At 43.7% G+C, this 23,173-nt stretch overlaps 2 protein-coding genes across 3 annotated transcripts in view; one reads left to right on the top strand and one right to left on the bottom strand.

The window, feature by feature from the left end:
* The window catches only part of DOCK1 (dedicator of cytokinesis 1), a 324,129-nt gene that overhangs the window by 183,020 nt on the left and 117,936 nt on the right, over positions 1-23,173 (bottom strand). The window lies entirely within an intron of this gene.
* INSYN2A (inhibitory synaptic factor 2A) overlaps positions 1-23,173 on the top strand; it is a 50,127-nt gene that overhangs the window by 14,640 nt on the left and 12,314 nt on the right. The window contains exon 2 of the mRNA XM_074593018.1: positions 506-1,691. Within this exon, the coding sequence (XP_074449119.1) occupies positions 511-1,691 (1,181 nt within the window). The 5' untranslated portion in view covers positions 506-510. The remainder of the gene's footprint in view (positions 1-505; positions 1,692-23,173) is intronic.

Genomic DNA, 23,173 nt, shown 5'->3' with positions numbered 1-23,173 from the left:
CCAGAAGAAACAAGTTTTGTGAGCAAGCGTACTCTGAAAAATAATGTGAGTTTGACACTTCTTGCTACTAAACATTTAAAGGTGCACTAAGGGCTGATCAGTGCTATAGACTTCTCTTTATTTGTACAAACACGCTTTGCTTTTCATCTTCCCCGTACTTTTTATTAACGACCAAGTAAATTCAGAGGACGTGCTCCCTGAGCGCCCGTGCTGCCCTGCGTGGCCCCCGTCCTCTGAAAGGGGCTGGAAAAAACTCCCGGTGCCACGAAAACCACCTCTCTGAGGAGCAAGCGTTGACAAATCGAGATGAAAGGCAGGAGTTTCTAGCAAAACACCACAGTCTAACGTGAAGGACTATGACTTAATTAAGAGAATCGAGCAAAAAGTTTGCGAGCGGCAGCCTTTTCACTCAAAGCAGAGGAAGTTTGCCCAAATACTGCAAATCTGGGGGGGAACGTTGCATTTCTGTTGTAACACGAGGTTTTTGAACTGTTTTTGCGTGCAGGCATCATGGTGAGTAAGGAGCCCAGCAAATGCTTACTCACCACCTCGGAAAGCGAAGTTGAGCCAGCGGCTTCTCTCGCTTTGGAGATGAAATACGCCCTGGATCCCAACCGGCAGATTAAGAAACGGAACAAAGCCCTCCAAGTGAGATTTAAAGATATCTGCGAGGCCCAGAACGAGCAGAGGGACAAACAGCTCTCCACCACGCAGGATCCCGACAAGAGAGACGCCAAGCCCATCTCCTACAAGACGGCATATCGCAAGTACATGACTGTGCCCGCCCGCAGGTCGATACCCAACGTCACCAAGAGCACAGGAGTTCAGACTTCACCCGATCTTAAAAAGTGTTACCAGACCTTTCCTCTGGACCGGAAAAAAGGGAATATTCTTAAAAGCACCTCGACCGTCGACACCTTCAAGAGTGAGAACAACGGGTTTCTAATAGACGTGAAGGACAAAGAGGGCAGAAGCTCAGGGGAGGCCGTTCAGTGGAGCAAAAAGGCCGGCAGCCTGCAGACAGCCGAGTTCATTTCCCACATCCACGAGCGCGGCAACGCGGGGTCTGGGGACGACGGGGCCGAGGCCTGGACGAGCAGCGATTTGCACAGTTCTCCCAAAGAGACACCTCTTCCTCCTCTCCCAAACTCGGCCGACCCGGCTTCGGAGGAGCCCGCCGTTGCCCGGCCGCCTGGCCGAGGGAGACAGGCCTCGGGGCGGCCGGGGAGCGAGGAGGCCGCCCAGCCCCTCCACGGGAGGGTCTTCAAGACTGAAGTGGCCACCGTTTACTTACCAGCCTCGCAGTCCGACCTGTCAGACCTCGCAGCCGAGACCGACTGGTCGCCGTGCCCGACAGGCGAGGAGGACAAAAAGAGGACGGTGCACCTGAACGGTGTTCAGCCCCCGGCGGGAGATGCTCGAGCCTGCTCGTCCCGGACGCAGTGCCAAGCCACTGAATGTAACGAACAGACCCTTCAGATAAAGGTTTCGCCCATGGAGGAGAACCAGCCTTGCCAGACGGCCGTCGCGGTGAGCGAGGAATGCCAACAAATCGTGCCTCACACGGAAGTTGTGGACTTGAAAGCCCAGCTTCAGATGATGGAAAGTTTGATCAGCTCTAGTCAGGAAACCATAAAAGTGTTGTTGGGTGTTATACAGGAGCTAGAGAAAGGAGAAGCTCACAGAGAAGGGTGAGTAGAAGCTTTTTAAACGAGTATAAGCTGTTTTGAATGTCTTTTCTAACAAGTCTTGCCCCTGTTCCACCACAGCACACCGAGACGTTCCACCTGGCCATGCTCACACAGACTCAGTGTTGCTGCTTTAGAGGCGAGTCCTAGGGAGACCTGCCAGCAGCAGTCACAGATTTGGCATCTGCTTGTCACAGAGTCACAGAATGGTCTGGGTTGGAAGGGACCTTGAAGACCATCCCGTTCCACCCCCCTGCCCTGGGCAGGGACACCTCCCACCAGCCCAGGTTGCTCCAAGCCCCGGCCAACCTGGCCTTGAACCCCTCCAGGGATGGGGCAGCCACAGCTGCTCTGGGCAACCTGGGCCAGGGGCTCACCACCCTCACAGTGAAATATTTCTTCCTGAGATCTAACCTAAATCTCCCTTCTTCCAGTTTGAGGTCATTACCCCTCCATCCTATCACTACGTCCCTTTGTAAAAAGTCCCTAGGATGTAATTAAGTAATTATTTAATGAAGGACCTATAATATCTTGTCTTGTACCACTTCTAACAAGCATGGAACGAGCCACTCTCCAAACAGGATTAGTGAGGATGCTTTCACATCAGCAGCTTCTATTAACCATAATACTTCACACGGCATGAAAAGCAGCAGAAAACCTTAATTCTGTAAGAGATTTACCTTTTTAAGATTAAGGGATATTATTACAAGTCTTAATATAATTCCATTAATGGCATATGAATCTTGTCTGGTTTACTTTCACCTTCTGAATTTTTAATAATATTTCTTTCAGAAGGAAATTAAAACTTCGAATATCAAAGTCTTTACAGCATTCACACTACTTTACACATGACAAACTCAAGCATAAAGAAAACAAATTTTGTTAACTTATGTTACTTTAACCAACCTATAAGGCATTACAAATACTAGTCACTGGAACACAGTACAACCTTTAGTCGTTATCTACACAGTTCAACCCTCTCTTACATTACCTTTAACAAGCATTTTTCAGAGTTACTTGCCTTAGTTCACTAATCTTTATTCAATGACTGCACCTCAAAATGTCTGTGCACTGTTTGTGTGTGTTTAAATGCTTCTGTAATTAAATCATCGTTTGTCAGAAGAAATCCGGATTTTAAAACGAGAATCCAGTAGCTCTTGCTACTTGAAGCAGCACATCTTTAAGGTACATCTTAAGATTTCTAATTCAACTCTTTCTCTAGGAATGGAGAAAACATCTTGTTAATCCTAAAAATTCAAAGTGTTTTTCGTTAAAAAAAAAAAAAATCGTCTTAGCTGTTGGACAATGTTGTCAACACAGCCTTAGCATTTTTAGTTTATTTTACAGCTGGTTACAGTATTTTTAGAATACCTTGTCAAATCCTGGATCTTCAGACTGAAAAGCTTCTTGATCTAGCTGAAAGCAGCTCAGGCTTACTGATTTATATTTGTTTTTTTTAATTATTATTCAGAAAAGTATTCCTCTGACTTTCTTAAATTACAGAAACTGCAAGAGAATTGGGAAAAAGTGGTATGCTGCTTGTCAAATCACAAAACATAGAAAAATATTTCATCATAACTCATCATCTGATCATCGAGAACCCCGTGTGTATGAACACACACATCTGCCCACAGCCATCTGCTATAAATACCAGTGCTCCCTCCATACACTTACAGATCAATTTTTAATCTTTTCCCAAAAATAGTAGAGCAACAGGTGCAGCAAATAATTATTTTTTTTTAATTGCCCTCTTGTAAGCAGCCCCATTTAATTAGCCAACATGAGGAGTGTATCCCCGCCCTCGGCACGAGAGAGCTCTTGCCCAAGCTATCGATGATTGCTCCTATCTTCAAATAATCCTCCTGAAGCTGTCAACCTGACACAGCTGTAGCCTGTATTAGGCCTAAAATAGTGAACTATCCATAAACCCCAGTTCTTCACAATATCTCTACTGCCTCTTATACACACAGCCACGCGTATCGGGGTCTGCACGACTACATTACGTTGGACCAAAAAGAGCCTATTTCTTAGCGCTCCTTTACTTTCCCCCCATAGGTTCCCCAGCAATGGTGAAATCAGCCCCTAAAGACACATCACACATTTTGAAATCTTTTCAAACGTGTTTTGGTACGTGGAAGGGACAATTAAAATGTTTTAATGATTCTTTGACGTTAACTGTAATCAGCGGCAGTTACACCAGCAGTCGAGGTTAATTAGAAAAGTTGGAAGCAAAGTACCTAGAAATCGAAGTGAGATTTCAGATAGGGGCGTTGTTTAAACACAATGACAGGCAAACGTGCTGCCTTAAAACTTACCAAGAGCAGAAAACAGTTTCTACTGGGAGCCACTTTCAGCTACGCTTCCCTATGCTCCAGGCGCATCCCAAACATGTCCCCTCCCGGCCAGACACCAAGGATGTAGAGGTGGGGAAGGAGGAAGGAAGGGAGACGCGTACTTGCATATTTTCTCCTGGTTTAGGAGATCTTCTATTGCAGATCCCTCTCATTTTCTAGCTCCTGGCTGACTTTAAAGGAGATGGCACAAGGGAGCTCCGCATTATGCCTGGGACATTTCTGTTCTCCACTGATCCCGCTCCAGAGCTGAAAGAACACTCTGTTCTTGTGCAAAGCACCAACCATTATTAACACGAAGCCTGTCTTTATCCCTATTTCCCTCAAATTAGACAACTATTTCAATAATAGGTTGCCCCGTCCTTTTATTAGAATAATTCTTTCCAATTATTGCCTTCATTTCTACAACATTTTTGCCACAGAGACCCACCACTGTGTACACTATTACACATCAATTTTAGCATATTGATCTTTTTTCCTTTTATAACCAGGCGTTAGGCCAGTTTATAACAAGAAATTAAAAGCAGCGCTACCGCTATGTCTCCGCTTACTGCAGCATATACGAGTCTTACATCTGCTAAAACAGAAAACGGTGCTCTGTTTATGGCACTCTCCTGGTTTTCTTATGTATATTAAATTCTTTATAGTAACATGCATCAAGAAACAAATATAAATAACACACTGCTGGTAAAAAAAAAACAAAACAAAACAAAACCAAACACAAAACCCACCACCAAACCAAAACAAAAAAAATGACCAAAGCCACAGCTAAATCTCTTAATCAGATTTTCCTCCCTTCAAGAACATCGGTGTTCCTTAAGTGCTGTTGTAGTGCCATGGGACTAGTGCTCAGTGGATTCATTTTCACTAATATGCTGTAGGTCTTGAACTGCTATTACTGCAATTCATCACTAAATGAGTCTACGCCAGCAAAATTGTATCAGCATCTCTGAAGACAGCAGTATCATCCTTTGGGCGAGTTGCAGCTATGTATACTTTTCAAAATGTCAGGTGTACATTATCGGCAATTAGCAACAGCACACCGCACTCGGCTCTGCTGAAAGGGAAGGGAAAAGCCACGGGAGGAGGACGACGAGCCAAGGTGTGGCACAGCCTCCCTCTTCCTCTGACCTGGGATCGGGCATCATTTATTGGGCACAGAATGCAAAATTCAGGCCATCAGGAAACACAGCTCTTACCGTCAGGGGTAGGAAACATTATCACTAGCTAGTGACCCCCCCCCCGAGATCAAAGGAAATTATTAAAACTCTGTATTTCATATATGCGTTATTATTTACTAAATATTTGGCAAAATGGTAATTGTATCTTACTATGTGGAGGCTTCTACGTGCAAAATTACCTCACAGCAAAAGGCGTTCAATGACATTTGGGTTAAGTCAGGCATGAGTACAAGTAACAGAGCTGCGGCTTCAATTCAGACTTCCAGCTCAGAGTTGGAAAATTGTCGACTATTACATGATGTAAGGTGCAACTTTATAACACGGAACAAGTTTTATGCTCCGAACGATGTTTGCTTTATCTTCTAGTAAACTGTTAGCAATCTATATCAACTGTAGAGACATTTGTCTGTCTCCAGCTACAGTGCATTCAATTAAGCAAGGCAAATTCTGCTGTTTCCCTGCGTGGAGCTTCACTAAGGACAGCAGGACTGAAAGCAAAATACAAGCCACTAATTCCAAAACCTGGCTAACTACAGTACTGCCTATGAAATATGTAACAGAAGGCGAAGAGATAATCAAAAACATTTTGTAGCTGGAGAACACCGATGACCTGCCCTTTAAATCCTTCCCGTGAAAAGTAACAGTAATCTAGGCCCTTCTCATTATACACCAAATCAGCAATTTTAGTAAACAAAGTACTCAATTTGCTATACAAAAATAAGTCACGGTGTTTTGACTCCGACAGGCCAAATGCTACACATTAGACAAGAGTTAAATGAACCTATTTCAGAGATAATTTATATTCATTTATTAGTCGACAGTGGTTCCGGAATTTAAAGAGCTCTCAACAAACATTCATGAAACAAAGAGTCCCGGGCTCCGTCGAAGAGGCTTTGAAAGAACATGTTCTCATGGATGGAATTTAAATGTCATTTCACGTTTTCCAATGAATAAGGGATATTTGTGTCTTGCATTATCATTTCTAAGCAGAAAATAAACCAATACTGTGTGTGTCTGGATGGATGTTTGGATCAAAGAGGAGAGGAGAGGAGAGCGTCGCCCGGTGCAGAGAAAGCGTCCTCACCCAAATACTTCTGTCTCAAAAATGCTGCAAGCAATCATCCCCAAGGTCACAAGAGCTGAGCGTAAACTTATCATCCTGACTCAGGAATGATGGCAAATGAAAGTCACAGAGCCAAAGCAATTATTGCCCAGATTGTTTGCTTTTCTCCTTTTCAGAAGCTACTTCAAGCCCAGTCCAGCTCTTCAGCTCAGACGAAAGAGACAGAGCAAATAAAGGCAGTAACAACCTCTGCTGTCTAACTCAATCCATCTACGCGCACGAGCCAATACTCTTAAAAACTGGGGAGTTCCTTATTTCACGTAAGGAGAAAAGAAAGCTTAAAGAGCTTACAAGAATACATACAGCCTCTGAAAGCACAGCCTTTGGAAGTAAGGGGCTAGCTGCAGGAGTGGTATGACATGGTTTCATTTGGGATGTCCCCCCCCCGGCTTTGGTTTTGTTTTGTTTTTTCAATTACAGACCTGGCACGGGCACAGTAAAAGTTAAAGAAAATCGTTTCTAAGAGAAAACCTGGAAATGGAGGGGAGCAATAGATAGATAAGCTTAACAGCAGAAGACAGCTGCGCTACAAATAAATACAGGAAAACCAGAAAATACAGCAAATTCCACCTGTGATGCACAAACTGTATCATACACCGAGTACCATCATGTTTTAAAAGACTGTAACAGCAGTCCCTTGGGACAGGACTACGATGACCAGCTTTATTTTCAACTCTCTGATCTTCACATACATCTGTTTTGCCTGTTTCTTTGGAGAAGTCACATTCATTCTGACTGTGACTCTACCCGAGCCCACCTCCTAAATGCTCATCTCCTCACCCTCACTGCAGTTGCTGTATTTCACAATATACATCGTTTACAGATCATTCCCGAACACACATATAGCAAAACTCCTTGGAGATGGTAACAATTCACCTTTCTAAGGCAGAGAGAGGAAATCTCTTTCGATGTGTCTTCCTTAATCAAGGAAAAGAAATAATTTTTGCACAAATCACTGCTTTGTGGCTCTTGTGACCCTTGGGCCAGTGGACGGTTGGGTGGTTTTTTAAAAATCTAATCCATTTTCTCTGCTGTTTCCACAAAGAAACAGTCTTGGAGTGAGGCATTCAACAATAGTAGCCTTTTTTATTTTCTAGTTGCAATAGCAACAGAACGCCCTTCTCCTCCTTTTCTTACGGCCATTTGTATCGCTGCTCCCTCTCCTTCTGTAGGAATACAGTTAATTCTCATTACTAATAGCTGAACTGTCAGGCTTCGTCACTGCCCAAAAGCGTCACGTTATAAACTTTGAGCCACATTCAACCAAAGTGCATTCCGTGATCATTTCTGCTTTTCCATTAGGTCACTAAAGCAGTTTTAAGATGAATTCTTTGCGTGTGGACCTGTGACGGGTCCTCTCCCCTTGCCCTGTGCTCACTTCCCAAGGAGGGTCCGTCCCACAGCCATCCCTCAGATGCTCACCTGCCCTCCCCTGGAAGCAGGGTAAGTGTTCAGATGCCATAAACGTGCCTTTACCTGCCCTCACCGTAAGCAACTTGGTTTTCCAAGCTATAGAACTTCGGGGCAGCCTTCTCCCTTCTGTATTCCCCCACGCACAAACCCAGCAGACGTGGCAGCTCTCAGCAGCTCCCAGCTCGACATGCCTCCTCACTGCAACAATTTCATTATAAAAAACTGCGTATTTCCTAATGAAGACTATTTCAATAACTACTATCAGCACCCTTGAGCCCTCTTATTAAAATCCTCAGTAACCCCAAATGAAAGCTGATTATAGAAGATTGATCATGAAAAGATCCAGTATCATTCAAAGTAAAAGATCCAGCATCACCCAAGGTTTAACCTCATATTAACCTTTTTCTGAATTAGATCACCAAAAAACAATCTGGAGTTCGATCTGCAAGGGCAGGTCACATGAGTATTTCAGAGCACAGTATTTCATAGGCCTTCAAAACTTGATGAGATTTTATATTTTGGGTAGGATTTTTCATTAGAGTTGGACTTTTATTCTGTTGCTCATAATCAAAGCTTCAGATCAAATTGTCGAAGTGGATAAAAAGGACAGACTTTCACAGTTCACAGACACTCCTGGAACATATGTCATAGGTACTCAGAGTACCTAGATGCCGTAACATGTAAGATAAAGAGCACTGTGTTAAATAACCCTACTGTCATAGCCACCTTACAGCTATTAGAATCATAGAATTGCCCAGGTTGGAAGGGACCTTTCAGATCATCGAGTCCAAACATCAACCTAACTCTGACAAAAACCACCACTAATCTAAACTATATCTCCAAGCACCACGTCTACCCGTGGTGGTGGTGACTCCACCACTTCCCTGGGCAGCCTGTTCCAATGCTTGATAACCCTTTCAGTGTAAAAATTTTTCCTAATATCCATCCTAAACCTCCCCTGGCACAACTCGAGGCCGTTTCCTCTTGTCCCATCGCCTGTTCCTTGGGAGAAAGCCTTTGTTAGGAGTATAGTGGCAGGAGGTTTTGAACAAACAAACGCTGATCAACAGAAATGAAAAGTGAACCATTAGCAACACGTAGTACGTGGAATAAACATAGAACAAACAAAAAAGAAACATCATCTCTTTAACAAAGTTACTTGATCTTTACTCTGTTGTCTCAAAAAGTCACACTAGGAACATTCTGAGTCTCAGAAAACACACCTTATTTTGCTAATCTACTCCAGCGATTTACCTGCATATACTATACCAGCACAATTCAAAGAAAAAATTAGCATATTCAGAAAAATAATCTGATTTCTGTCTAATAATTTGATTTCTGTCTAGTTGCTATTCAACCAACTTTAAAAACAAGACCAACTATCGTTCACCACCACACCTCCCCATTTCAGCAGGGTTCAGCAGCACTTCAGGCTTGGAAGTGAAATTAAAGTTCAAGACTTTTCCATTAAATTGGCCGCAGTGACACAAAGTTAAAATAAAAGCAAACTTCCGCAATTCGAATCTGGAAACACCGGTGAAATCTTATAATGAACGATTCAAGAAAAAGTGTAAGCAGACGATGTTCTTGCTAAATATATCCATATGAATTACCGCAGATCATAAGGGAAGCTTTTCCAACTGTCACCGAGCTGTCCAAATTACATACCTGCAAGGAGAGTTTTTCTGCTAAATCAGTCTTTTAAAGAGGATGTTATTTAGGTACTGAATTAGCAGTTTTCACTTTACACAATTAGAGTAATCCTTTAATAACTGCATTTTGACTCTCGGTAGTATTAGAATCCAGAGAGACAGAGCAATGAGCCAGGTACCTACCCAGTCATGTAAAAATGAGGCAAAATGAGCTTTATAGCGTCAAATTTCTCACTGCTGTTCGTCACCAAGAGATTAAGCCCCAGATTTCTAATTGACACCTACTTGTGAGCCCTTGGATTTACACAAAGATATACTTATCTCTTATCCCAACTAGGGAAAAATGGATTTTGACTGTGGACAATTATAGGAAAAAAGACTTGTCTGAAGAGGGTCGTTTTGTTTTTAAACTGTTGAGTCTCCCCGCTACCCCGGTTCCAGAATTAAGACATAAATATGCAATGCAGTCTTGAGAAAGCTCCTGTGCAACACATTCGGGGAGCTGAGGGTAAGCAGGGATTGGAGGCGACGAAGAGGTTGAGCTGGATTCAAATATCTGTGGATTGTTTCAGAAACTGGAGGAAAACATCTTTTAAGCGAGGAGCTCCTAGGCACATGTCTGTCCGTCCTCTCTGAATGCCACCTCTGTGGCACCGCTGGCTTCTTGCTTTAATTACAGATCCAGGAACCGTTCTCAGCTCAGACCTTGAAAAATCTAAGGTGGTCTGCACTGTTTCGTAGCTTTTAACGGCTTCATTTTGAGCTGTGCAAATACGGGGGAATTTTGAAGACAGAGGAGTAAATAGATAACCAAGTTAAAACACGCAGAGCCGTCCAACGCAGGGGCACGGGCATCTATTCGCTGTCTCCAGTCAGCACTGTTACTCTTCCCTGTCATTGAACCATTTTTTCCATGTTACAAACAAACCCTTAGAAAAGCAGCAGTTCAATAGAATACTTAAGTGAAATTGGGACAAACCTGAGCTTTCTGCATCAGTTTTGCATCTCATGGAGCAGCAGCGTAGGGATCGGCTGCGTCACAGGGCAGCCAAGAAGGAAAACTGCCATGCAAAGGGAGGTTGGACACCTCTCCAAACACATCCAGCTGTGCTCAGCCCTCCCTTACTCATAAGATGATGATGGAGGATGTTTTTCACCATGTCACTTGCTGCTTGAACAAGCCAGATGAGGACAGGCAGCGCTGTATTGGGTATAGTACAGTTGTTTTCTCTCGGTTCCAATATCCTGAGAAGACGTGACAGAAGCTGAGTGTGGTCTAATAATTCATCAGCACGAGAAACTGGGTTGTAGAAATGAGCAGAGGTTTTTTTGACATTAACAAGGCAATTTACACTCGGGAATAGTTCAACCTGGCATGATTTAGGTCATTTCATTGGTAAATGCAAAGAGATTTGTTTACTTCATTGTCATCCATACAAGCTCAGGAAAAAAATCCCAGGGATGAGACTTTCCGAGCATCTGTGTACAAAGCTCAAGCGAGTGCCGAACTGCTGCTCTACAGTCTCCTGTACTGCAGTGAAATCTCAAACTACCATTATTTAAGGAAATCAGAAAATAGGAAGTACTGAGACCTGCAGCGAGTTATTCAAACTGCAACACAAAAAGACTTCGGTGCTTCCAGGGTCCTTCCTGCTGGTTTTTGCTCCCTACAATTCCCCGTCCTTCTTACCACACCATCAGCAATCATAACCCGTGTTCTCAATTTTATGCTACTGCATAATATTTCAAATTTTAAACAAGTTCTTTGGTTTGCATGTAGTATGGCTGATGTAGTTATTATTGTAAGCTGGGGTAGGCTTATATACGTAATACAGAGTATTTGAGCTTGCACTGAAACCTCAATCACTTTGAAATTATGAAAAAATACCAGACTACTTCTTTCTCCTATCTTCCCTCTCTTATAGAAACAATGCCTGTTAGCAGTTCATCTTGATTTAAAAGTCTGAGTCAAGCAAAATCTGAAGTGTTGTGTTTTAATACAGTTATTCACCTATAAATGCACTATTAGTTCACACCTATGAAATACCCTTTGGTCTGCTCGGTCGAGAGGATTTCATTTGCATGAAAGCTGTGCAGTTATGAATCCCCGCGCTGTGGCTGAGGAAGGGCTATTAGCCACAGGGCAGGGAGTCGAATCATCCCTCTGTAGTTGAGAAACAATTCAGCCCAGGGTCGGAGCAAGAGGGAGGTGCGAGGGCACGAGCTGCAGGCAGGGATTTTTGCCTGGTGACTCCAGCACCGAACACATGGCCCCAGCTAGTCCCAGAAACCGCACGCAGGAGAAATTAATTTTAAAATTAGGTGGATTTGGGAATGGAGGAGCAATGGGAACTGGGAAGAGGAACGTAAGAGGTTGTGAAGCCGCAGCAGAAGTAGTGGACCCGATGATGAGCTGCGGGTTCAGAGGTCCCAGGGCACCCGAGTCGTGACGCTGCGAGGTCAGGAACAAATCACAGCAGAAGACTGAGAGCGCAGGGGGTGAAGAGACAGACCTCGTCTCAGCGTAACCCCTGGAGTGTGCTCCCCAGGAACCCGCTGGAAGCATTGGGCCTAAGAATTATACACCAGCGATACAGTTGCTACTCAGCTAGAGCAAACAAATTCCCTGAATTATTATTAATACAAAGAGTTGAGGTTTTAATTATCCTCTGGATTTTTCTGATGAGACAACAGAGGCGCAGATATTCAAGAGAGATGCTAGACCTTGTACGCACCTAATTCCTATAAGATTTTGTGATTTCGCTTGAAATACATTTTAATTCTCTCCATTCTCGGGGTTTTTTAAAAAAAATAAATAAATCACTAGACAGACCTATTAAAATATGTATTTTTTTTTAAACCCTTCACTCCCTGACTAACCTGAGTATAATATAAAATGTATTTACGGGGTAAAAGCAGTTGAATTGCTGTCCTGGGAGTCATGCCATACGCCCACAGTGCAAATACCTCAAAAAGAAAATTAGTCATCTGCTTCCAACTGTCAGGATTCAGTAAAAGACAAACTACTGTCTTGTAAACAGTCTGAAAAATTTCACCATTGAGCTTCTGTACATTTCAAAGAATTTCAGAAACCAAATGAATAACATCAGCCCTGTAATAACAACACAGATGGAAAAGAAAAAAGTGGAAAAGAGATTCTGATATTATTTTAGAGCATCAGAGGATGCTCTGCTTTCATCCTCTGCCATCAGTTAAAAAAAACCTTTCAAAAAAGAGTTAGTGAATTTGTGCAGTGTTTCTTTTGCTTTTTGTGTGTGTGTGTGTTAAAACATACTTGTACCCAGCAGGACAACGAGGGTCTTCCCCACTATTTTGATGGTAGCCAGAGGCTGCCTGGCCACACTCACTGATCAGTGGCTGATCCTTGCTCCCTCCAGCCGTGCCACCGCGCATCTGCCCAGCCTGTGGGCTGCCTCCCGTGCTGCTGCGACTCACGGCCTGTCCTTTTCCTCAGAGAGAGGAAAACTGTATTCATTAGGGTTTAGTTAATCCTCACATAGTAACTACTTAAAGAAAACCACCCCACTGATGCTGACTGTCAGGGATCCAAGCTAAGAATCACAGAATGGTAGGGGTTGGAAGGGTCACCTCTAGCAGGTTGGACAGGATCACGTCCAGGCAGGTTTTGAGTATCTCCAGAGACGGAGACTCCCCCACCTCTCTGGGCAGCCTGTGCCAGGGCTCTGCCACCCTCAAAGGAAAGAAGTTTTTCCTCGTGTTGAGATGGAGTTTCCCGTGTTCCAGTTTGTGCCCTTTGTCCTGTCACTGGGCACCAGTGAGAAGAGTCTGGCCCCGTCCTCTTGCCACCCGCCCTTTAGATGTTGATGAGCACTGATGAGATCCCCTCTCAGCCATCTCTTCTCCAGGCTGCACAGCCCCAGGTCTCTCAGCCTTTCCTCAGCACAGAGATGCTCCATTCTTTTGGTCCTCTCCATAGCCCTCCGCTGGACTCTCTCCAGCAGTTCCCCGTCCTTCCTGAACTGGGGAGCCCAGAACTGGACCCAGTGCTCCAGCTGTGGCCTCCCCAGGGCAGAGCCGAGGGGGAGGATGACCTCCCTGGACCTGCTGGCCACGCTCTTTTTAATGGCCCCCAGGAGACCATTGGCCTTCTTGGCCACAAGGGCACATTGCTGCCTCATGGGCAACTTGTTGTCCACCAGGACTCCCAGGTCCCCCTCTGCAGAGCTGCTTTCCAGCAGGTCAGCCCCTAACCCGTGCTGGTGCATGGAGAAGGAAAGGATAATGTTGTGTCCAAGTACCCAATGCCTCTGGCACTGTGACATTCAGATCAGGGGCACGTAGCTGGTATTGCTTAGACCTGTGTGGCTCTCAGTGAGTACTCCCCTGTTCCCATCATACCCCAGACGCAAACTGGCTTGTGCTTCAGCTCCATACCGTAGGATTTCTGCACGTGAGCTCCAGTGCACAGACACCGAGCTTTGCTGCAGCTGCCGAGTATGTTGATAGCTCCCAGAAAAGCTGTGCTGGTAACTTCAGACCAGTATGGGAAGGAACCACCACGAAGGCAAATCCTGACTACGAGTCTGTGTGACTTTGCTAAGCAAGTCGGGCAACAGCTTTTAGCTGGGTGGATCTGTTAGAGGTAGGAGCCAGCTCCACGGCCCTTCTTGGGTCTTTGCAAAGAGCTACAGCGCAGTAACAAAGGGTTAGCGTCTACTTGTAACACATCCAAACTACTGCAAACACGAAGAAACACAGCACAAGAAAACCTTGGACACACTGAAGCACTGCTTTCTCTAGGTGCTCTGAGTAGTCCAGGGACTTCCACGCTGCTGGTGGAGTAACCCCCACCTTGTCACATAAAGGGGAACACAAGTACGAGGCCCATGTTCACTGGGAGACACATCAAGGATGCTCCCAGGGCTTGTACTGGGGAACCAGCCAGGCAAAGCCAACGAGCATGAAACAATTCAATGTTCAAGCCGTAGACATCAAACAAAAGCGCCTCAAGACAACTGCTCAAAGCACAACACTGTTCTCGATTTTTATCGGGTTGTACTGCTAGCCATCTATAAATGAAAACTTCTAATTGGTTAGTTATGAACGTAATGGAAACACAGCAGCAGTAAACAATTTTTCTACTGGTCTACTGGGCAAGTGATTTTTCTGAACACCTTTATATGAGCTGAAGGCTGACCCGAGGTGTTTTATACCTGTACAAACCTGCTGGTTTGACAGCAGAATGTAAGTTCTTCAGGGAACCAGAGGCAGATATTAATCCAACAGAAACACGATTTTGCTGATAGAAATGCGTTTATATGAGGCTTTCATTGGGCTAGAATGGCAGATCTTTCCTAGCTTAGGCTAAACCGATATGGCTAAGCAGGATTTATTTTAACCTGCAAAACCTATACAAGTGATTTTCCTGCAGTTTACATAGCTAAAACTTGACTTACTGAAGTCATAAGGACAACTAAAACACACATGACATAGTGAAGTCATCTCATTCTGCCAAAAGGCAAATTATGTTAATAGTAAGTATGGATAATTGTCTCTGGAAGCATAGTTATTAGCAATATTAGCTCTGTAATACTTTACAGCAGGAAACAAAGGTTCTAGGAAGTTCTCCACCAGACTATTTATTTTAAAACCATTATTCTGTAAAGACAGATAATATCAGCATGTTTAACTAGCTATGCTATAAATAGTCCCAGCAATATAATACCCATTTATACAAAGACTTAAGGAGAACCATGGCCTACGCTTCCTCAGCTATTCATCACGGCCACAACTGTCACTTCAAAACCACTTCAAAGGCCCACTGCCGCCTTAAGATAATTTGTTTCACTATATTTTAATAAAAACATCAACAAAAAAAAAAGTCTTGAAATCTGTTTATCCTCCTTGCTGGTGGTAATAGATGAGAAGCGTGATGAACATCTAAAGAGCATACCCATCTGAGCATAAACGCCCTCTGAAGCACAGCCACTTCTGTAATATCATGCCATTAAGTAACTCAGTTAATATGAAGTATTCCCTACGTCCCGGCAGATAAGGGAAGAACATCCAGATGTAACAGAGCTATCCTTCCAAATCGCTTTGTAAGATTTTTTTTGTTTGTTTGTTTATTTTTAATAGATGTCCAGGATATTTGAATTAGTGCCCCTTCACTAGCTACCTATTGAGCAATAGAAAAAAAATCAGCACATACAGATCTAAGCTTCCCCCTCTAAGCTCAACGGGGCCTCTAATTTATACGAGCAAAAAACTACTCAAATGCAAAGAAGATTTTGATGTTACAGTTGGTATTTTCAAAAAAAGCCTCAAGCAGGTGCACAAATTCTGCATTTCACAGGGATTTAGAGGGTGTAATTCCCTCAGGCTCCTCTGAAAATTGCAGCCTATTATTAGTTACTGCCAGTCCGTGTCAGCAAATGGTTGCTCTTCATTATAATATTTTAATACTTGGAAGTGTTAATTGAGGTTACGCTCAGGTTGTGCCAAGAATGCTAAAAGAACTACAATAAAATGAAAGCTTCCTGAAAAAATATGCAACGTAGATAGCAAGCACACGTGAGAAACCGAGTGTGGAGATGAGATACCCTTCCCAAGGTGACACGACCAGTTGGACGCAGCCATCGCAATGCAACTCACCTGTATCCATCCCGTCTCCAGAACCTGGACCACACAGCACCGCGTAACGCCTCAGACTAACCATGCCCATACGAAAACAATAAATACAAGATGTAAGGGATCAAAGAAAGAAGCTATTGGAGCAAAGGCTTCTCGTTAGTGTATATCAAAACACGTGAAGATGCTAAAGTAGTATGAAACACAGTAATAACATGAATAGCAGGGAAGCTGGTTAAACATCCCAGTATATGGATTCAGTTCCCTTCTTGCAGATGAGCGAGCACGCACACCATCAAACCAGGAATGAACAGTGCCATGTTTACTTTGCTATAGTGAGAGGATTAAAAACCAACCGACCAACCAAAATACCCCACACATATTCAAGTCTATTTTCTCTATTGTTTTTGGAAAAAAAAAAAAAAATCATATAGTAGTACCAGTTCTAGCCAATTACCCAGAAAGCAATCTCATTAAACCAAAATATTTCCTTCAGCATCCACAAGATAAATATTTTTCCAAATATAAACTAGAACATCTTTCTTATTATGATCGCTGAGGAAAAACGGAGGAGTTGCTGACTGGCAGGGGAAGGGGCCAAGTTTGGTGTGGTCGTGTTCATGGCAGTCAGAAGTAGATGTCAAGACCGAACTTGTGTTGGAAGGGGAAGATGCCAAGAGCTGCCCTCTGACTGCACCTCGCATCTTAACAGCAGCAGGTTCCAAATGCTGCATCCTTTAGGAGATGTGAATTGAGCAGTCCACGCTGCAGCCAAACACGCGGAACTTGTCAAAGAGCCCAGAGGGGCACCCAAGGGACCGCAGCACACGAGCAGAGCCAGGATGAGGACGGGAGACAGAGACGACCAGAAGCACAAAATGAACGACCTCTTGTTCAACATCCACAATTTTTGGTCAACGTAACTAGATCTCAGTTTCACTTTAAGGCCGATGGACTTTCTTCTTCCCATGAGGATCGGGCATTATGGGCACACCCACACCCCGAAGCAGCAGAGCAGAGGGGCCCCAGTTTACCCATCAGACGGGTCAGCACAACCCCGCGGTGGTTGAGTTTGACCTTCTTGAAGAACGGATGAAAAAAAAAAGGGAGAGACTGAAGCAAGTTATAAAGTGAAATACTACTTCTACTTAAACTGATTCCCAAAATCAAGATGTTAAGATTGGTAAAATGAGCTGCGGGCTTTCATACTGAGATTGTTTTTCCGTGAAGTATGTTGCCTACAGGAATCGTAGCTTGGGGGGGAACTCCTGGCTGCCAGGCATCTCACTCGGTCCAAAGTGAAATACTCTACTTTTGGATCTAAACCAGACCAAAACCAACCTTCATTTCCCTCAAAAGAAAACAGATTTTTCTGTAGGAATCTTTGTTTTGTGTAAAACTTCACATTTTACAGGATTTACTTTTAAAACACTGACTAGTTTACCCATGAAGAAAAAAGTTACTGGTCTCTAGCCTGAGCTCTTCTATGCTGGAATATGCTTGAAATTGTTTTTAAGAGGAGGTGAAAAAGTAGCTCATCCAAAATACTCCATCTCACAAGGAAACCCAGAACTCTGCTCTCCTGAAGCCGGTATCCGGACTGGGCTCACAAACTGTTCCTAGCAGGTAACACCGACAGGAACCGCAATTCCTCATTAAGTCTGCACTGCAAATCAACTTCATTGCCCAAGATTTACACAGAAATGCTATGCCAATAGTAAAACCTTTGCTGGCATGAAGTAGATGAATTCCATGCAAGTGTTTATGTAGATAATTATGTAAAAACAAGAAAGTGGAAAGTCCAAAGCCCTGGGGTATCAACAACAGAATTCTTTCCTGAAGTTTAATTTCTCTAGAAATAATTGAATTTATGCTGTACCAACACTCAGACAACACAGTCCCAGCTAAAGAGCTGTCAAACTGCCTTACGGAAACCCAACACCGGGACACCACGTAGCGTTCTCGGGGCTCACCAAGAAGTCTAACAGGATGGTTCAGAGACGGCAACATTCCTAAATCCATACTTAGAAATGATCTCTGAAAAGCTGAACATATTCAGTATGGAAAGTGAGACTTTAAGAAAAGTTCATCATAAATTACATCTGACTAGAAAAAAAGAAGTGTCACCATAAACAGTACAGTGTGTGAGTGACAATGATGCTACAACCAAGCAGTGCTGAACACGTACGCTGAGAAATCAGTATATATAAAACTATCACCCAAGTATCATATAATTTTCAAATACGTATATCAAAGGACCATTTTCATCAGCTTAACGAGCCTGCCTTATACCATCGACTAGGAAATATGTTTTTAAAGTATTTGAAAGTCTGTAATTATTGGGCATTTAAAGACCATCATACGCTTTAGCAACTCATTTAAATAAAGTACTGAAAACTCAATTTTGAGAAAGACAGTTTATTAACCTAAAGCATATATGATACCTTATTAAAAAAAGATCTCAAAAGCAGTGCCAGTTACGGAAGCAGGACTATAGTTCATGGCTGAACTGGCACATCCGCATTAAGACCAAACACGCTCTGGCTTTTGCTAAGTAACCAACCTACCAGCGCTCCCGAGTTCATCACAAGTGAAGTATTACTGTTTTGTTAAGATGGGCATGGTGCTGGTGGAAACTGGTTGGTAAACCATCGTAGTAACAAAGATAGCGACCATGCACATACTTCTGCTTTACAGGCGCGAGCACACAGGGAAGGGAAGGAGATTTTCAAGGCCAGGCTGGACGGGGCTTGGAGCGACCTGGGCTGGTGGGAGGTGTCCCTGCCCAGGGCAGGGGGTGGCACTGGGTGGGCTTTAAGGTCCCTTCCAACCCAAACCGTTCTGTGATTCTATGATTCAGAGACATATCTGTATGATTTTTAATGTTGCAATACGCGTATTTGGGTGTTTAATCCCATATGATTTCTTGCTGCAGTGATTCTAGGTTCTGTGCCAGCCTGAGCGGGCTATCACTGGGATACGCCACCGCTGCAGATTTGTCCTGGGGGCTCCGATTTCTCTCTCCTGGTCTGCACTAATGGTTTTTAGCACACACAGGAGCACTCCTCATCCTCCCTTAGCTTTCAAACAAAAAATTCTTACCTTTTCCCAGTCACGCCACGGTTCTCAAACACCCCAATTAGGGGGAAAAATAAAAATAAAGACTTGTCAAGATTCATTATAAACAGATGACTTGGCCACCTTCTTTTTACAACTGCCGCCAGAAACCTCGCTCTTTTAGAGCAAATCCCTCAAAGCACCAGGCAAGTCCTTAAAATACAACCAACCATTTTCCTAAGGAACTCCACAAGTAAGATGTCACTGTCACTCTTTGTCACAGGGCTCATCTCACGAGAATCCAGGACAACGGGGACAGGTGTTAGCAGGATAAATGACTTGTATACTACAGTTTGCTTTTGTAAACGCTGGATTTTTGAAAAATTTATTAAAAACTCCGTATTATTATATTATTTCTTAAACAGCCGAGGAGAGGCAGGGCCAACACAGACAGCGCAAACCCCCAGCACTGGAGAGAACAGGAGAGACTGGCAGAGAGGAGGAGGTTGTTCGTCTGCGAGCCAGATAATTAACTGTGTCTTTGAATGGCGGTTTGCAGGCGTACAAAGACGAATGAAAATGTCCCAACTGGGAACTAACGACAAAAAGAAAATGCCAAAAAACAACTTGGCACCCAAGGCAGCCTGTTTATGCCTTCACCTAGGAAGAGGCGCAGACAGCTGCGCTGTGTTCCTCCAAAGGCAGTTATTAACCACCCTTTATGTCCGCAGTAAATAAAGGCCTTCGTCAGCTGATCTGGAAACTTCAAATGTTGTCTTCTTTAGTAAGAGTTTTTAGTATTTGATCAATAGCTTGGAAAAACGGTTTTACAAGCCCAAGTTTAACAGTATGGTCACAATTTGAACGTCAACTTCCAAAAGACTGTAAAAGGGGAAATGAAAAACAGATACTACTTCACCCCTCTTAGCGAGCACAGGACGTATCATCAAATATAAACCGGTACTGGTTTTTTCTCCATAAGGAATAGCACATAATACAGAAGTCTCGCTTTGTAGAAGCTCTTTTGCACCCCTTGCTTTGCTGTTGCATTAAAATTTAGCAATCTAGGTAATTTGAGTATGTTCCTCCAAATAAAAAGGATTTTTGAGGCCACTGACTTACTGCTTGATATCAAGTTTCAAATCCGTAGTGTTCCAAGCCCTCTTCAAATAACAAAAAACACCTAGAACAGCACGAATTCTACCTTGCGTTTTGCTTTCAGAGAGAAAAAACATCTTTATAATAAAAAGAAGTAGATTGAACTACTACCCGTGCTGCCGCTGTGCCCAGAGCGTTTGCCGTAACACCACCCCCAAAAACCGATAATCAAAGTAATCAGAGTAAATGATTAAATGAGTAAACGAAGTCGAAATGTCACCTGTGACCACAAGCTCGCTCCAATAAAACTTCAGGTTCACTCTCTGCCTTCAAGTTCACACTGATAAATTTCTTCTTTCTTAAAAGTGTAGGTCTATATAAAATACGTAAGTCATGTAATAAACTTTTAAACCAAACATTCAAACCTTTAAAATAGTAAGGAAAAGTGCCACAGGACCAGGTGATCTTTTTCAAAGAAAAGAATATGTTTGCTAAGATAAATAAATAGCCTGCAGCACGTAGGAAATGCTGGTTTTTCCATCTTAGGGATGGGGACATTAAACAGTTTGTGTATCGTTTCCCGTTAATACTTTACAGTACATAGGTTTGATATTTTGTCACATACAAATTAAGTCAACTTTTTTTGCAAATGTTGGATTTTTCACTATTGTTACGTTGTCAGGGAAGCGGAGAAAAGGGTGCTCTGTCCCCACAGCGAGGGCAGGGAAGACACCGAGATGCCCCTGTTCAGCAGCGCCACCACCGAATTACGTGAGGTCAATTAGTTGAAGGGTTTGGGTTAAGGCGGGTCCCAGGCGTCAGGGTAGACCCTGCGGACAGAAGAATTCCCTTAAGTAATCCCGACCGGATCTGTTTTCCACATCTTCAAAATTCCACAGGTGAGGTATTTCCCCATCTCTTTTAAAAGCAACTAAACTTTGCAGATACTGGTCTGTATTTAACACAAACCGAAAATAACTTTAAAAGACTGTAAATTTGTGATTTTACAAAAAAAGCCCAAAATTAATTACTAATACATAAATACTGAATTTTCACTTTAAACCCGTTTAAAAATTTTCGTTAAATTTTCATTTCAAACTCATTTGCATGCAAGCACATGCATGTCGATAGGTAGGCAGTTGTGTTCTTTTTAATTTGTTTAGTTTAATGAAATTGCTGTGTACAAAAAAAGTACTTGCATACCTTAAAAACCCCTTTTTAACTCACCTTGACCAAGTCAGAGACGCACAGGGAGATGAAGAGCCACTGCTGTAACAGACTTCAAACCGAAGCGTGAGAAGGAATAGCTGCAGGCTAGGGGCGTACGGCAGCTCTTATTTACATGGCGTTTTCTTCCTTTTAAGACACATACACCCCTACAACAGGTCTTCATACCTCATTGCCGAGGCACAGCGTTTCTAAAGAGACGCCAGTTTTCAGTATTATGCTCTCTGCATCCACCCATAACCACCGCTGTCCCGCCTGCAGAAGCTGCGGGCGCCTCCGTTCACAGCAGCAATTCAGCACTTGGGTACGCAGAAGCCTTCACAGAATCACAGAAACTTCAGAGTTGGAAGGGACCTCCAGAGATCATCCAGTCCAACTCCCCTGCCAAAGCAGGACTGCCTAGAGCACATCCCTCAGGGCTGCATCCAGGCGAGTCTTGAGAGTCTCCAGAGAAGGGGACTCCACACCCTCCCTGGGCAGCCTGTTCCAGGGCTCTGTCACCCTCACCGTAAAGAAGTTTTTCCGTGTATTTGAACGGAACTTCCTATGTTCCAACCTGTGCCCATTGCCCCTCGTCCTGTCACTGGGAACCATTGAAAAAAGTCTGGCACCATCCTCCTTCAACCCACCCTTTAGATACTTGTAAACATTAATAAGGTCTCCCCTCGGCCTTCTCTTCTCCAGGCTAAAGAGTCCCAGCTCTCTCAGGCTTTCCTCATAAGGGAGATGCTCCAACCCCTCAATCATCTTTGTTGCCCTACGCTGGACTCTCTCCAGTAGTTCCCTGTCTCTCTTGACCTGGGGAGCCCAGAACTGGACACAATATTCCAGTTGTGGCCTCACCAGTGCAGAACAGAGGGGGAGAATGACCTCCCTTGACCTGCTGGCCACACTCTTCCCTATGCAGCCCAGAATTCTGTTGGCCTTCTTGGCAACAAGGGCACATTGCTGGCTCATGGATAATTTACTGTCCACCAAGACCCCCAGATCCTTTTCTCCAGAGCTGCTTTCCAGCAGGTCCACCCCTAACCTATACTGGTGCCTGACATTCCTCCTCCCCAGGTGCAGGACCTTGCACTTGCTTTTGTTGAACCTCATTAGGTTCTTCTCTGCCCAGCTCTCCAGCCTGTCCAGGTCACGCTGGATGGCAGCACGGCCCCCTGGAGTGTCAGCCACCCCTCCCAGTTTGGTATCATCAGCGAACTTGCTGAGGATACACTCTGTCCCATCATCCAGGTCATTAATGAATATACTGAACAAAATTGGACGAAGTATGGACCCCTGAGGGACACCACTGGTTACAGGCCTCCAACTAGACTCTGTGCCGCTGATCACAACCCCCTGAGTTCTGTCACACAGCCAGCTCTCGATCCACCTCACTGTCCCCTCATCTAGCCCATACTTTCTCAGCTTCCTAATGAGGATGTTATGGGAGACAGTGTCAAAAGCCTTGCTGAAGTCAAGGTAGATGACATCTACGGCTCTCACCTCATCCCCTCCCTTTATGCAAAAAGAGGTTCACACCACTTGGTTTCCTTGTTGCTTTCCCTTTTAATTTACAAAAGCATAACGGAAATAAATCCTTTATTTTCTCCTTGCAGTCATTAAAGAGTCATTTTCCAAAATAACGCCATGTTCTCGTTGTTCAGTGAAGCTGAATATGCTATGCTTAATCCTGTTTTCCTAATGGCTGGATTTTTGTATTCAATATTAAAGTTTAAAAAAAAAAAATAAACCCCGAAGTTCTGATTTCCATGTTAAAACCAATTAC

The sequence above is a fragment of the Larus michahellis genome, chromosome 6 (assembly GCF_964199755.1).
Source record: "Larus michahellis chromosome 6, bLarMic1.1, whole genome shotgun sequence".
NCBI classification, from domain to species: Eukaryota; Metazoa; Chordata; class Aves; order Charadriiformes; family Laridae; genus Larus; species Larus michahellis.
The sequence above is the reverse complement of the archived record's forward strand: the minus strand, read 5'-3'. Positions and strand labels throughout refer to the sequence as shown.